This window comes from Plectropomus leopardus, chromosome 4, assembly GCF_026936395.1.
Source record: "Plectropomus leopardus strain MGB_pleo_1.0 chromosome 4, ASM2693639v1, whole genome shotgun sequence".
In the NCBI taxonomy this organism is placed as follows: domain Eukaryota; kingdom Metazoa; phylum Chordata; class Actinopteri; order Perciformes; family Serranidae; genus Plectropomus; species Plectropomus leopardus.
The window spans coordinates 10,293,142-10,309,147 of record NC_142179.1 but is presented as its reverse complement, the minus strand read 5'-3'; the positions used below and the strand labels follow the sequence as shown (position 1 = coordinate 10,309,147).

At 38.7% G+C, this 16,006-nt stretch overlaps 1 protein-coding gene and 1 long non-coding RNA gene across 3 annotated transcripts in view; one reads left to right on the top strand and one right to left on the bottom strand.

Moving 5' to 3' along the window:
* gak (cyclin G associated kinase) overlaps positions 1–15,499 on the bottom strand; it is a 34,038-nt gene extending 18,539 nt beyond the window's left edge. For both annotated transcript variants that reach the window (XM_042487698.2, XM_042487699.2), the window contains exons 1-9: positions 15,146–15,499; positions 8,725–8,786; positions 7,038–7,097; positions 4,879–4,993; positions 4,215–4,357; positions 3,835–3,960; positions 2,758–2,847; positions 2,326–2,461; positions 1,592–1,704 (exon numbers count right to left, since the gene is read on the bottom strand). In XM_042487698.2, the coding sequence (XP_042343632.2) occupies positions 1,592–1,704; positions 2,326–2,461; positions 2,758–2,847; positions 3,835–3,960; positions 4,215–4,357; positions 4,879–4,993; positions 7,038–7,097; positions 8,725–8,786; positions 15,146–15,287 (987 nt within the window). In that variant the 5' untranslated portion in view covers positions 15,288–15,499. The remainder of the gene's footprint in view (positions 1–1,591; positions 1,705–2,325; positions 2,462–2,757; positions 2,848–3,834; positions 3,961–4,214; positions 4,358–4,878; positions 4,994–7,037; positions 7,098–8,724; positions 8,787–15,145) is intronic.
* LOC148189716 (uncharacterized) overlaps positions 1–16,006 on the top strand; it is a 33,456-nt gene that overhangs the window by 13,001 nt on the left and 4,449 nt on the right. The window contains exons 4-6 of the long non-coding RNA XR_015776389.1: positions 403–500; positions 3,872–3,974; positions 14,547–14,677. This is a non-coding gene — a long non-coding RNA (uncharacterized LOC148189716). The remainder of the gene's footprint in view (positions 1–402; positions 501–3,871; positions 3,975–14,546; positions 14,678–16,006) is intronic.

Sequence of the window (16,006 nt, the reverse complement as noted above, 5' to 3'; positions counted from 1 at the left end):
ACCAGAAAAGTTGTTGGAAGAAAGAAGAATCAGTGTAAATCTGGAGATTTTTGACACTCAAATCAGCTTTTCATGCCATTAAATCACAACTGTGGCTGTGGATTTGGTGATAAGTACCAGGATTTGTGCTGAAAATCATAAGAGGCTGTGGCTGCTTAGCTGGTCAGGGCCAGCCACAATGCAGGATAAAATACTTTTCTATCTAAAAACCTCACCTAAAATCTTAAATCTGATTAGCTACTGTGGGTGGTAGACGAAAAAACATTATCTGTTTTTACAGTCACTCTGTCACCCAAAACACTGCTTTTCTACTGAAGTGTTGATTCACTTCAAGCTTGTTTTTTAATGTCTGGTTCACCCTTTTTCCACCTCTATGTCTCCCTGTCTCTTTGGACTCACTAGAACCACGCCAGCTGGCAGGAGAGGAGCCTGGTTAAGAGAATACAGACCCCTTTGAGCCTGCAACTGTGTGTGTGTGTGTTGGTTGCATGTGAGACTGGGTGAGTTCAACCACATCAGCCATTTTCTGAGCGAACCACTGCGCTTGCATGTTTTTACACTCACTCACACACACACACACACACACACACACACACAAACAAACACACACACAGTGGAGGAAGCCGTGTGGTTGACCTGTCAATAGCCTCTTCACAGGCTGGCAGACACTAAGGATGTGCCCATGTGTGTCAGCCCATCAAGTTGTTTACTCCAAAAATGCACTCACTGAAAGTTGTCACTGACACATTGAGCTAAAGCCACTATAGATAGTAAACGATAAGGATAACGGCTTCAAATGCATTCTCACTTGTTCGTTGCACAAAAAAATGGACTAATTTCTCAGTCACAGTCAGATTTTGGGTCCATTTCAGTGGTGGTAATTGTTTACAATATTTTCCTATGTTTTTGTGTGTTAGAGACCAATGGGAACAATAATTTCTGAAATTAGTCTAGTATTAAGGGAGAGGGCTGCAGCTGGCAGCCATGAAACAGACTGCAATGCAAACACTCGGGGCATGTTCACCTGCTGTAAGTGCTTGTTTTTGCCACTGACAGGCTCAGATTGTTACTATAAGTGCTTAAAAAATAATCAAAAAGACTCTACAGACTTTATTTTAAAGGGGTAAGATCCTTTTGGCTTGTGTAGCGCAAACATATGTATAACGTTTTTTTTTCTAATTGAGCGAATTAAGGGTTTATTTGAGCTAGTGATTGTTGGAACAATAGAAATAGTAACCAAGATGGCTTTTGAAAGTTTTTATTTTGTTACTGTCAACTTTGAATGAAGTGTGTTTTACATTGATAAAATTACTGATTATTCAAACATCCTTAGTATTCTTTCCATAATTTTGTCTACTTATACTTGGAATACTTGGAATAACAATCTGAGCCTGTCATAGGCAAAAATAAAGACTTTTAGTGAATATAAATTAAAGGTGTGCAAGTCCACAAATTGTTGTTCCCATTGGTCACTTAGACACAAAAACATGAGAAAATGGTGCCCAGGTTGAAAAATACCTAAGTTAAACTTTAAATTTAGTGCCACAGAGTCTTTTACAACAGCACTAAACAAAATCATGCACACACCAACCTCTGTAATGGGAGACTTGGGGTTGACGTTGCGTGCCGCTGCTATCTCCTGGAGCTGGTTGACCAACTCTGTAATAGACAGACGCTCCTCTGGGTTCACTTTCAACATGGAACCTGGACAGCAGGATGAAGAAGAAGAGGAAGAGGAAGAGGAGGAGGAGGAGGAGGAGGAGGAGAGGGGTGTAGAGGGAAAAAATGACAATTTTTTTTAAGCTGTCGTTAATAAAGAAAACATGGAGATGCATGAAGTAAGCAATTGTTGAACATGACAGTTTTTCATTTACCAAATTATAAAAAAATCAAGGATGTATATGGTTAATTAGCAAAAATTTGGCATAAATCACATGCACAGCAATCAAAGTGAATAACCGAAATTATAAAAAGTGTACTTTTTTTCCTATACTCTTTTGAAGTTAATTGTTATTAATATTTTTGTGCAACTGTTGGAAGGAAGTGGGCAGATTTACTTTCTCCACCAGGCGGAGCTGTTTAACCTAATTAGATTTGCTTTAAGGTAAAGGTTGTACTGCCAGTATTCCACATGTTATGACATTTTTCTGTTCTGCGTCTTTATGTTTAGAGGTGCACTCCTACACTATTTCTGGCTGGTAAATGTGCCAGTAAATCTGATCTGCGGTCACAACTTTAGTGGGCAGCAAGCATAGAGGGAAATAGAGGGATGGATTAAAAATGGACAGACAGGCAGAAGCTAGCAGACAGAATAAAGGCACATACGTATGAGGTTGTGATACACAGTATATTTGACATCGTTTTGAGGGATGGAGTATTTTCCGTTGACAATTTGCAGCTTGGCCCCCTCCTCGAATGGGTGCTGCTTAAAACACAGCAGGTAGAGGATGCATCCTAGAGCCTGCATAGGAGGGCAGAAATAACAGGGACAACTATAAACTCTCAGGCCACTATTCTTAATGAACAGAAAAGAACACACATTGTGAAATAGTCACAACAAAAGACATTGACACAACTGCTGTCTGAAGACAACCTGTTGTGTCCAAACAACTAATGTATGTTAATAACCCTGCTAAGATGATTTTTTTTACACTCAGGACTCCTAACATCTACCAATCAGAAAATGTGATGTTTTGATCTTTAATCATCTTGGATTAACTGTAACATTAGGGGGCATAAAAAGGTAAAAGCTCTGACCCAGATGTCCTGTTTCTCATTGATGGGGAAGTTGGAGTAGAGATCGATCATCTCTGGTGTTCGGTACGCTGGAGTGGTGTTCCTTGTGATCTACACACACACAGAAAAAAACCCCAAATTAAACACACAAATACAGCTGCTGGACCACTGTGGGGTATTGCAGTAGATAAGCACAGAGCATGTATCCAGCTTTAGTCTCATTTTGACAACCTTGGGATTGACTGTTTTTCACACTGTGTTCCCAGACTGAGTGCTAAGCATGTTTCCCAAAAAAAAAAAGGATTGAAATCTAAATTAAACACCTCTCAACCTCAGATTTTTCATGATATAAAGCTCTTCCCCTCAAGCATCTCTTCTGTGCTACAAGCCTGAGAACAGGTGCCAGACACACATGGCAGATTATTACATTTAGAAACCAGGATCTCAGGGGTCCTGCCTATTGAGGTCATCTGTGACAAGCTCCCGTGTGTTAGTGTGTGTCTGCATGGTTATGGTATTTATATAATTAACCTGATTGATCAATGCTTCCTGGACATCGAGCTGTTAATTCAATCAAAGGTTTCTGGTTTCTGTCTTACAGCATGTCATCAGTATTATCACTGACACACTGTAACGTCTGAATGTGTTTTTTCAATTGAGAAAGAAATTTCAGGCTATAATATGCGCTCCAACAAAATGAGATGTGTCTTTACCTATTTTCTGTGGCAAGTTAAAGGCAGTATTGCCTCAAATAAAATGTACTGTAGTGTGTAATGCTGATGGAACTACTAAATATTTTGTCTGAAATACAGCAGAGCTCAAAGCATGCATTAAAGACATCTGGTATAACACAATCTTGTTAAAAACAAGACCATAAAAAAGAAAAATTATAAATCTTTGACATTTTTGCACACTATTCCACAACAATTCATATTTTTTGTCTTTGCATGTAAAAACAAAAAAACCTTAAAGACATTTTTTAAGACTCAAAAGTGTTGTATAAAAATGACCCTGTTGAGACTGACCTTAACTAATCTTGTGTGTGTGTGTGTGTGTGTGTGTGTGTGTGTGTGTGTGTGTGTGTGTGTGTGTACGTACCTCATCCTCCACCATGGACCTCTTCTGTGCTGACCAGCTGTAGTCGGGGTAATGAGACACTGTGGTGGCGCTGCCAAAGTCACACAGCTTGATGGTGCCCTGGTTACTAATCAAGAGGTTCTCAATCTGCAACAAATCAGGTAAGTAGCAAATCAGGATGTCAATCAATACACATTTAATCAACTGTTACTGATCACAATAGCCCCTGAATTATAGTACCATTGATAGAATGCTTTAAATTGCAGTGTCTTATTCATATGATAGAAAGTGTGATCCAACTAAGGTGTTTCGTTTAAATAATACATTATATTATGGATATTCACCATTCATCTGCTCTCTGATACATCATTCACTCATCCAACTACCAAAGAACAACAAACCTTGAGGTCTCTGTGTATGATTGGAGGTTTCTGTTTGTGCATGTGCTGCACGGCGCGGCACGACTGGTAAAAGATTTTCAGCACAGTGTCACATGACAGGAGAGCCCTCTGCTCCACACGCTTTATGAAGTCCACCAGCTGACCTGAGGCACGAGAGATATAAAACAGCGACAATGAATGAATAAAAGCAATTGGTCAGAGTGAAAGTAACAACTGGCACCCCCCACACGCCTTTTTGTGTATAGTTTGTACGTTGTTTAATTATTTTTTGGATAACATGAGACACTGCAGATAAAAGTCTGCAATAAAACAGTCACATGATGAAAAGGTAATGCATTGCTGATTAGTGTTACTACTTAATTTTAAGGTTAAGGTTGCTTACAAAGCAAAAAAAAAAGCTGCATAATGAGTACAAAGTCTGTTGTAAATGAACAGTCAGATTAAACAGAAAGGAAGCTGAGCAGGAAGTAGAAAGACCGCAGACGGGAAACCGTTTCATCATGAGTGTCTTTCAGTTACTAGGGAATGGTTCTGTCTTCTCAGATTTGCTGCAGTTTGATTTGATGGATACATTACTACAGAATCAGAAGAGAAGAAGTAAACAAAGACAGAAGTAGAAGACAAAGTAGGAAATAGTGAGGAAAAAATGAATGTGTGTAGTTACCTTTACACAACTCAGTGAGGATGAGGAACTCGGCCTGCCCGGTGTCTGACTCCTCCTTACTGATGGAGGCAGCAGAGCAGAACTGAACCATGTTGGGATGACCCGACAGCTTTTTCTATAGAGCAAGAAGGTCAAGGAAGGATAGTGTAAACACGACTGTGGTGTCAAGCAGGATAAGAATTTCAAACAGAAATCACTTATCATCTTCTGGTGACAGAATAGGTTGAATCTGCCGACCACCCTTTTTTTGTACGATAAAAATCAGTGAATGATTAAACATTCAGCTTAATCAGCCATTATGGCTACTGATCCTCAATGATTTAAAGTGACCTCCCCTGCCATCCACTTTGATGCACAGCCAAGCGAAGCCTCAAAGAAGCACTTGTATTCTACGTTACTTTAGATTGGTGGTCAGACAGTGAAAGCAGGAGAAGGTTTTGGTTGACTGATAGGAAGAATTCACTGATGACTTTAGACTTTCTTTTTCTGACTCATCAGCATTCGAGGCATTAAACATTATGCATATATGCAAGCTCTTAAAACACAATGTTGCAATGGTACCAGGAACACACTGCTTCATTTACCGAAAACCTCCCCAATGTGCTACACAGCATGAAACAACTATTGCCCAACAGGTCAAGAGATGTCCCAGCGTTTTTAGCTGCTGGCCAAAAGGTTTGTTAGTTCCCTTCACTTACTGAGTCACTGTCATAAAAATCTGTACCTCAGTAAAATAAATTATCTCCAGAGACATTAAAATGCAGTGGATGCTTCAGCGATTTGACATTTAAATGCACAAAGGTATCTTTAGACGATCTCATTCCTCCTGGCAACTACTGAATAACAAATCTGTAAATGAAACCCCTTCAGAATTATTAATTTTCTGTCCTGCTCATCGCCTCTTCCCAAACAGGAAAGATGCTTTAGGAAAGATTCAGAAATGTGAAGCTTTTAAAGGGGACCTATTATGCTTATTTGGAGGTTCATGCTTGTGTTTGGGTTTCTACTATAACATGTTGACATGCTTTGATGGTCAAAAACAAGGTATTACTCATACTATCTGTGCTGAATGTAACCCTTTCTCTGACACTTCTTTTAAGCATCTATCTCTTGATCCATTCCTAAAAGTCCAGTCTACTCCGATTGGTCAGTGTTTACAGGTCCTCTGCACCTCTGTCTCTCTGTAACGTCAATGCAGCCCAAGACTGACTGTTACAGAGAATAGTGGCACTTTCTACCATCAAAAATGACAGATAAAAGCTTCTCAACACAACTGCACTTTTCAGCAGGAATATGATCTGAAATCAGGGAGAAATGAGCAACATCAGCAACTAAGATTACATGTTACCCTGATGTTAGCATGTTGCTACATGTAGCAGTGTACTTGCAGCCTGGGAATGAGAGTCTATGGTGGCACTTTCTCTCTGTGAAAAAAATCCATAATAGATTTTACAAACAGTTGATCATGTTCCACCAGGAATATGATCTAAAATCAGGGAGAAATTACAAACATTGGAAACCAAGTTAATACGTTTCCCTGACATTTCCCTGAGCAATGTAATGTACACACCCGCAACAGTGTGCCATTTAGAGTTTTCTGCTCACATGGATTACTTTTACATACATTTACCTTATTATTTGATTTTTTGGCCAGAAATGATAGGAACATCGGACACTGTAACTTTATATACATGACAGAAAGTAAGCATAAGTCCCCTTTAAATGATCTTACTCCTCCTGCAAACCCCTAAATAACAAATCTGTGAGTATAACCCTTCAGAATTAATAATTTCCTGTCCTGCAAAAGACACGCGAGTGTTTCAGGAAAGCTTCACAAAATGACAAGCTTTTAAGGACATAACACATAACTGTGTTTGTAAAACCACAAAACTATTATAAAGTTGAAACATTGTAAATATAAAATACTATACTGCGCATTCTGGCATTGTGTGGTGTTGCCAGTAAACTACAAGTAATCTAGTAATGACAGTATACTATGCTGGAGATTAATTCCTCGATCTTGTGAAGTCATGGGCTAAAGTTTAACTTGACTTTGTCACGTTACCCTCTGCTGTGTGCGAAAACAGAAATGCTCTATAGTGATCATGAGAAAAAAAACAAGTGTCTTTTCATCACGGTCTGGAAATGATAAAGCATACCATGAAGCAGACTTCCTGTATGATTTCCTTGTTCTTCTCCTCTTCATTGGACAGCAGCCTCTGAAACAAAAGCAAACACACAGACCATCAGTTTGTTGTTGTTCTCTGATAGAGTGAAACATTATCTTTTTATGAGACATACCTGAAAGCACTGAGCGAACATATTCTACAAACAAACAGTCTACACAGTGTTTACTTTGAAGGTGAGGGAAAACTGATTTTGCCAAGTCAAACAGGATAAGAGATTATCGCATTTACTGCTCCTGCTGATTATGGTGACTGGAGTGGAATGACCACTTTAACAATTCAGTCTGGATTTAGACCCAGACAGAACACTACAGGGGATGTTTGCAAGCAAGCAAAATCTAAACAATATTTAACACTTTCATGTTTTTCCAAAACCATTTTCATTCCATTGAGGCAGCTATTGTGGAGCAGCATGCTTTCACATTTCTTCCCATCTGCATTTATCATATATTTGTCCTGCATTATTAGTGTTTAAAGTTAAAATTGCTTAAGTTTTAAACAAAACAAAGCATCTTAGCCCGACATAGGTCGGCAGTATTACAAAGAAAAGAAAAAAACAAATCTTTTTGCTCCAAGTCTTCATACTAAATACTAAAGAAATTTCACTATCTGCAATGTTTAATTTAGTTGAGAAATGCATGAGTACACACACAACATGGGCAGAATTATTAAGTATAGAGCAGATGGTCCCCATTTAATCAAGACTGTGCCATAATTCTTTGAGCCATGTCGTTCTCCAACAAACAACTTGCACAAGGAATGTTCCCTGAGCAATGCATAGCAGGAGGAGTAGATTCAGTAGAAATACTCAGTAGATAACAGTTTCATGGTATGCGGTTAGCATAGAATAGAGTCTAAATGTCTGTGCAATGAATAACTGAAGGGTCACGTCCACTTGGATGTTAAAGCTGTTAAAGTGAGATTTTGCAGATTAGGCCCTTGGCCAACTTCAGCATTTTTTTTAATTATACATGTGGGATATGCCAGTACTATTCGGGTTATAATAGCATTATTTGGGCAAGTACACAGTGCATTCAGAAGATGTGTCTCAGCTGGGGTTTTTAAAACAGTTTGTGACACATTTTGTCTTGCTTGTTAATGGTCAGCTCTGTGTGTCGTCATTGGAGACACTGTACACAAACTAACTTGCCAATAGTCTGCAAGGCTGTGGTAGAAATGTATGCCCAACAAAAAGCCAACATTTCTGGTCAGAAGAAGAAACACACCTACTTTTTAACATTACCAAAGACTTGGATATCAACTGATTTTTGGATATGTGAAAATATCGCAAACAGCAGCAAACCAGCAAACCTTTTAAGAAAGTGGTTAAAGGAATAAAAAAAGTCTTGTCTTTTTTGGTGTAAGGGCAAAAAAATGACTATTTTGTGGATGTTGTAGAAGCAGCGTGGAGGTTTCTGGCACAACTTCACCAACTTCCAAGGTGCATGGAGAATGAAGAGTCTTAAAGAGGTGGTAAAGGTCCATGTTTCGGCTTGTGGCCTTCATTAGGGTCACCAGGATGACCCTGAGGAAGGCCACAAGCTAAAACACAGTGAAACATAGTGACTGAATTGCTAAGTGTATAAATGTATGCAAGAATGTGCTGTGTTGAGTAAGTATAACCAAAATGTAGGAGAGGCTCAAGTAGCAACAAGCTTACCTTGAGAGCATAGTCTTTGCCAGTGCTCATGTCTTGGGCTTCATAAACAAAGGCAAATCCACCTGGGAAAAAACAGAGAGACAAAGATGTCATTTACATTGTTTACTGGTAATTACAGTTACATGATTAGTACATACACTCTTTAACTCTTGATCTTGATCTGTAGCCACTGTCTTGAATAATGACAAATTTTCTGTGGGGTTTGTTCTGGTATGATTTGTGTACTTGAATGTGTTAATGTGATAACTGGCTGCGTGGTGCTAGGGTACTAAAGGGTTGCAATTGTATGAGATTTTCACGGTATGATAACCATTAGAAAATATTATGGTGTCACAGTATACCAAAATTATTCTGATAATTATCAGTTAAAATTAATCTTTAAGGAATGAAAACAGAAGGGTTTTTTTATTGTTAAGCAAATGTTTTATTTCTACAATTCAAACTTGAAAATTTTTTTGAAAAAGTGTTTAAAGTTTCCTTTTTGAAAACGACTAAAATGCAGGTGAAATTCTCCGCTCCGTCAGTTCCATAGATAAGCAAATGTACACAATATAACCGTCAACTCTCGTACCAAAGTATACCTTGAAACCAGTATACCGTTGCAACTATAGGTACTACGAAATAAAAACACTGGTATTTTATGTATATGTTACTGCTGCATGACATCACCTAGGGCAGTTATTAAAAAAACAACAACAAAATAAAGGGGCCAAAAATGAAGAGATGATCTTAACTATACTAATTCTATTTTAGGGTGAAAATACCACTAGTACACCGCATATCTCACACGATATGGAATTCATTAGTTTTACCTTCTGACTACACAGAGAGCACTGAAATTTCCAGCAACGCCCTGCTTCACACACTCATAAACAATTACGCCTGAGGGCTGCCAAGTGTAACCACAGTTGAAATCCTTTGACCACTGAGCAGCAGCCACACAGGAGAAAATGCAGCCTAAGTGCATTGCTCAAAAAACAACACAAGCAACATCTCCGTCACAAGGTCACTTCTCTAACATCTGGGCCACCGCTAAGCTCCTGCTGAACTTACACCTTTTCACTGAAGGTGTGTCTGAAACCTCCGCTGGTGGTGATAATGTGTGTAATGCTGCAGTACTAATCAGGTATTAGGAAGATGGGAGAATTTTTTTTTTTCCTGCCATGGCGTTCTCTGACTTTTTACAGAAAAACACAGAGCTGGACAGAATGTTCTCAATTGGACGTTTTTATATAATGGCACCACATCGCTCTGATCACAATGTAACGGATGGAGCTAACCAGTTTAAGTCAGTTAAAATGGGCCATTGATTGTATTCAGTTAACAAACAGTCTGTACACTGCAGCAAAATTAAAACATTAACTATAAATACAAACATTTTTTATGCATCAGTATGTCAAAATTTACAGTACTGTGCAAAAGTCTTAGGTCACCAGAGATGCTTTGTTTTAGCAAAGTTGTGATGTGTATACATATATAATTATTTCTCAGCCTCTTAAGTAGGTTCAAAGTCACCAAAAAAGTCAGAACAAAATGGCTTCTTCAGACTGAAATCAATATTTAGTGTGAAACATGGAATCATACAAAAGGTAGCTCAAACAATCGATGCTGAGTGTTGGATATGTCTTGAATGCAGCCTGGTGTTAATATACCAGAAGATTAGTCTTGCAAATCTCATTTTGTCTGCCCAAGAGAGTTCAGGACATGCTATGTGGAAAGGGAGGTCACACTAAATACTTGCAACTTTAGCCTGTTGAAGTTGTTTTAGTCTGAAATATTTGCGTTTTAAACACTGTATATTCTGGTTGTATTTTAGTAAAGACTACTGAGCAATAAAAATGTATGATCATTATAGCTTTGCTGAGGTGGCCTAAGACTTGTGCACAGTGCTTTATTTCTCATAATAGCTCTATTTTTGAGATTTAAAAGCTACACTGGCTTTTTTGTTGAATTTCTGTGTATGGTTATGTATTTGGCAAGTCCAAACAAAGCCTTGGGGGGGTTGCCATAGTGATGAGTAAATCAACTACCAGCCCTGCTTTGCTCTGTGAAAATATGAATGAGCTCTTAAGATTGTAATCTTTAAAGCTTTATTTACACAAGAAAGGTGTGTAAATTAGCTTTATTTTTGCCAGTCCTGATTTTTTAACCTCATCTGGGATTCAGACCAGCAACCTGATGGTCACACACCCCAATGTCTTTAGCATGAAGGGACAGCACTGGTTTTACCACTTTTTAAGCCAATCCCCTGCACTCCACGCACAATTTACCGCTTGACACAACAGCTGGCTATCGAACAAGAACAACATTTATTGTCCATTGAGGAAACATTTATGTGCCATGTCAGTGACTTTGCTGTGAGAACGCACAGCCGTCCCCGCAGGGGATCACATGTCTTCCTCCGTCTTGTGCTGGCAAAGGGAGGGACTGAAACTGAAAGGCTCCATTTCCTTTGCTCCAATTACAAATCCAATTCATGCCAAACACTGAAAATGGAGGTAAAAATCCTATCCTAACTTATTAAACCTTGCTAGGGTACAATCCTCATGGTTGTGTTTGATAGTTAGAGGAAAACATAAGGAATGAAGCACAGCTTGTCCACTCTCTCTCTGAATAAAGAGACCTCTCTTATAGTTTCACCGGCTCAGAGGAGAAAACAAAAGCCAAAAGGAAGGCAGGTTTCACGGTTCCCAAAAAACCTGTTTGAAGATATTCATCTCTGCTTCACAAAGCTGAAGGATACAGAGACTGTAGTTTGTGCAGCTGAGCTCAACGCTTCCATGATGACAACCACCACTTGTGTGATGACTGTTTTCATCAGCAACAATGCAAAGTGGTTTCCTAAATATACCCAACAGCATTATGTGGCTACCCAAATACATTCTTGAAAGTGGTTTAAACCTTGATTGAGTGTAGCCTATCTGCCCAAGTGGCTGTTTCGGCACACAGACAAAGTAGTCATTGCCCTTAAAAAAATAGAACCATGTGGTTACAACCATCCTTTGTATTCTCTCGCCAAAAATCTGAGTGAGGAAACACAACAAAGACACCTTTCAGACATTAGGATGGGAGTTTGAAAAGGGCAATGGTTTGGTGTAAAATGAGCCTGGGTTTTTCCATCTGCTTGAATTTTAGTCTTGTGTGTCTCATTTATACTCTCTTCATTGCTTAGGATGCACAGTAATAACACTAATATTGTACTGTTGAGCCGAGTGGATTAAGTGCTGAAACAGTTGGTTGTAATTATTGGTTGGGTCATCATTTAGAAAGCAAACTGGGAAACCATTAACTGGTGCTTCTCAGTTGTGAACATTTGACTGTTCAATATCCATGTAAGTTATATAATGTGAGGCAATGGGCATTTACACTGTTTTCTGGCATTTTAAACTTCACAATTGATTAATTTAGATCGAAAAGACAGCCGATTTTGTGCAGCATTACTGCGGGTAGTTTTTCAATCAGCTGTTATGTTTTTTTTTACTTATGTGTAGAAAACAATGTCCTTCTTCCGTAGTTTTACATAACTAAATGCAGCTGGGTCTGAATACTTCAGAATGAGTCAGAGAGTTACGAAAAGTTAACACGGAAGTGGTCACTCTGAATTACAAATGAAATACTATCAAAAAACTGCTTCCTTGCACAAAAGGTTATGAAACAATGTGTCAGAATTACGCAGCAAGTTCCAAGTAAGGTGCACAGACATGGCTTACACTTTTTCAATGAGTTTAATTTCTTCAATTTAAATCGGGCTACCGTCAGTTTTTCTCCCAAATATATAAGCTGAAAACCCATTAGTTGAGAGGACTAATCTTAAATGAGCGTAACAAATGCTAATTTTGTGTTAGAGTTGTAAAAATCACAAGTAAGACAGGGATTTTACATTTAAAACGACTTTTTTCTATTATTTACTGGTTTGTGTTGTAGGAATTTCCTGATAATACATTCTATAGAAAGCGGCGCAGGTTTGCCTGTTGAACCACGGAAGCAACCATGGATGAGTTCACCTCTGACCTACTGGTCTGACCATGCCGAAAATTCTGTTGACACTGAACGATGACGTAACCAGCCCAACTGATCTAACCGCTAATGTTAAACAACAGATTCAACCACTTTTTGTTGTTAAATATATTTATAGTTAAACCACTTTCAACAGATGTTTGAATTTGTTTTAAACAGTATTTTTTGAACAGTCTAAAGCCAAAATAAAGCTCTAAATTAAGCATTTGCTGTCTGCCCTACCAGCTGCTATTGCAAGTAACTAAACATGCATGATAGTTTCGTAAGATGGTCTTGCCACTTTGTGACGAGGGCGAGAATCTCTGTCCCGTGCCACAGAGACGACACCTGATATTTGGGTTTGCACATGTCCTGTAACCAGACTAGAGTCACAGCATATAAACAAATGCAGGCTGCTATTTCAGAGTCAAAATGAGACACACTGTAATAAACAAACGTTGCTGAAATCGTGGCTCCTTAGAATTTTGCAACATAAGATATGGGACACAACCAAATGGTATTTTTGTGGTCAATATCTTATAAGATAATAAATCTTTAACTTTATAAAGAAAACTAAATATCAGCAATAGTCCAGATTGTTCCAACTCAGAACCATCTCCAAATTCAGCATTTCCTATCACTACTGATCTAGAAATTGTAATGTATGCACTAATATCATCCAGGCTGGATTACTGCAGCTCCCTCTGCCGAGACATTTCTCAGGCTACCATCTCCCGTTTACAACTAGGTCAAAACTGCCTGGTTATTAACAAGGTTCAAGAAACGACTCTCATAAAATAGATAAAGTCCGCACAATAGTAAAAGCTCCTATGAACGTTTATTCGATAACCTCCACACAAGTAAACGTTGACACGAATAAACATTTATGGGAGCATTTACTAGTGTGATTATCCAGTTTATTAATATCTGTTTTTGCTTTGTCAAGCACATAGTCTTTATTACTTTTGGATGTGCGTGCTGCTTGAACTTTTCTCAAGAAACCACTCTACATCACTGTCCTTTCCTCCTTTCACTGGCACCCCTTTTATTTCAGGATACACTTCATATCCTTCTAATTGTCTATAAATTGCTCCCTGGTCTTGGGCCTACATATATAACACAGCGCTCCACAGGTTGGGGCTTTTTCCTACAGTGGCTCCTCAGCTCTGGAATAGTCTGCCAGAGTTCATTAAACAGGCTGAATCTGTTTATGCTTTTAAGAAGCATCCCAAAAACCATTTTTATTCTCTGGCTTTTAAATGTGACTGAACGTAATCTCATTTCCCCTCAGTTTAATTTTGTTTAAACTTGGTTTATTTTAATCTTGTTTAACTCATCTATTCACTTGTATGTCTCTCTGCTTGTATGTATTGTATGTATGTATTTTGTTTGAGTATTTTTGGACTACTTGTCTAACAAATGTTTTAAACAGGGCGAAAACCAGACATCTCTCTTTACTATAATATAAACTTTTTACTGTAAATATTTCTTTTTCATATAAGCCCTTTGTAATCTCCAACATTTTGAATAGTAAATGTAATTTAATTACTTTTTATCCCCCCTCAATAACTGTAACTGATTACCTTTATCTCATCATTTAAGTACATTTACACACAATTACATGTAACTACTTAGTCCTCAACACTGGTCTTTGTTGAGCACTTTCTTTGCTTCTTAAAGTGCTGTATAAATAAAATTAACTTGAAACTTAATTGCAATTTACTGGCAAACTAGCTTCAAAACTGTCATGTAGACAAAAAATTACTTTGCTGATGCATATACCAAGTTAAATGAACACATTTCATCTCTTGTTGTTCATTTGATAGGTTTGCAGCCACAGCCAGAAACAACCAGAAACTGGATCAAACATAAAACAGAGGGATCAGGGCAGAAGGAGTGCTGGCACCAAACCAACCTCTCTGTTGATGTCACGAGAAAGAACCCAGCAAAGCTGCAGGTTAGTAATTAAAATGTAATAAGAGTCTTTAATTCACGCAGGTGAGTGAGAGGTTTGGTGACAATATCACTGATATTTTTACTCTGTATACTTGTCTTGCTGCCAGGGTAGATGATAACGTATAAGGCATGTAGCAAACTATGGGCTGATAGTTGGTTGAAAAGTGAAATGCAGCTCTGCGGTGGCTGCAGGTTTTTAATCACGACTTAGAGAGAGTAAATGGTAAGTGAAAGCTGCAAGTTAAAGTTCTCTACCTTCACATATCACAATGTGGACATGGATTTGTTACACAAACATAAACCAGGTGTTCAACTGGTGTTTACTTGGTGACTCATAGCATTGCAGGTACACTCGCTATTGTCATTGACTAACGCTGAAGTCTGTCACTCATGCTAACCTGTTAGCTACTTCAGCTACCTAGCCGCACAAGACGTTATCAACATTTGTCTTAGTGGTAAACCATCTCACCCTCCGCGATCACCCTCTTGATCCTCAGTTTCATGTCGCCGAGCTCCACGACTTGTCCGACGAAATCATTCTGGTCCCGGCTGGCGGCTCCGGACGAGCCGGGCCCGGCGAGGAAATCCAGAGCCGACTGGAACAGGGACATTTTTTTTTATCCAGCGCCCTGCTTCAGGCTCACAGAGGCGGCTCCAGGTGACGGAATATGCGGTCTAAATCCCGGCAGACTCTGCAGAAAAACTCCCCGGCGGTTTGTTCTGTTATAACGGCTTATAATCAGGCGATTTTATTCTCTCACTGGAGGCAAACATCCTCTTCCTGCTGCTAGGCTGACGAGGCCGCCACCATCGCCAGTGCTGACTTCCGTGAAAGGTGATGACGTCGGGAAACGATGAAGTCACATGTCGTGGAGAAAAAGTTACGAAACAAAAAAAGGATGCTCGTCTTTTCCAGAGAAGAGACGTGTTCGCATCCACGCTGTAAAGTCAACACGTGGCTAAACAGAATGAAAAAGTATAAATGTTTGTTTTTAATAGATGGCTTGTTACTGGGACATATTGTTCAATATGTGTGCACAGAAACAAAGAGCTGGAATGTCAATAAACTGAGGCAAATTTATTATTTTTTTTCTTTCAAGGGGGGAGAATGATTAAATCCTTAAAAAAATATTTTAAATATTTTCTTCGCAGGAAAATTAATGAATGGAAAACATAATAGCGAGGCCTACTGGCTCTAAAATGCAGTTAAAAGTTAGTCAAGTCTTAAAATATTGTTTAGGCCGACAAATCCTGAACAAATTTGGACAACGGCCATATTTTACAAAAATAAAATTTTTCTTTTTTTTGTCTTGTTGGGCATTACAGTGTT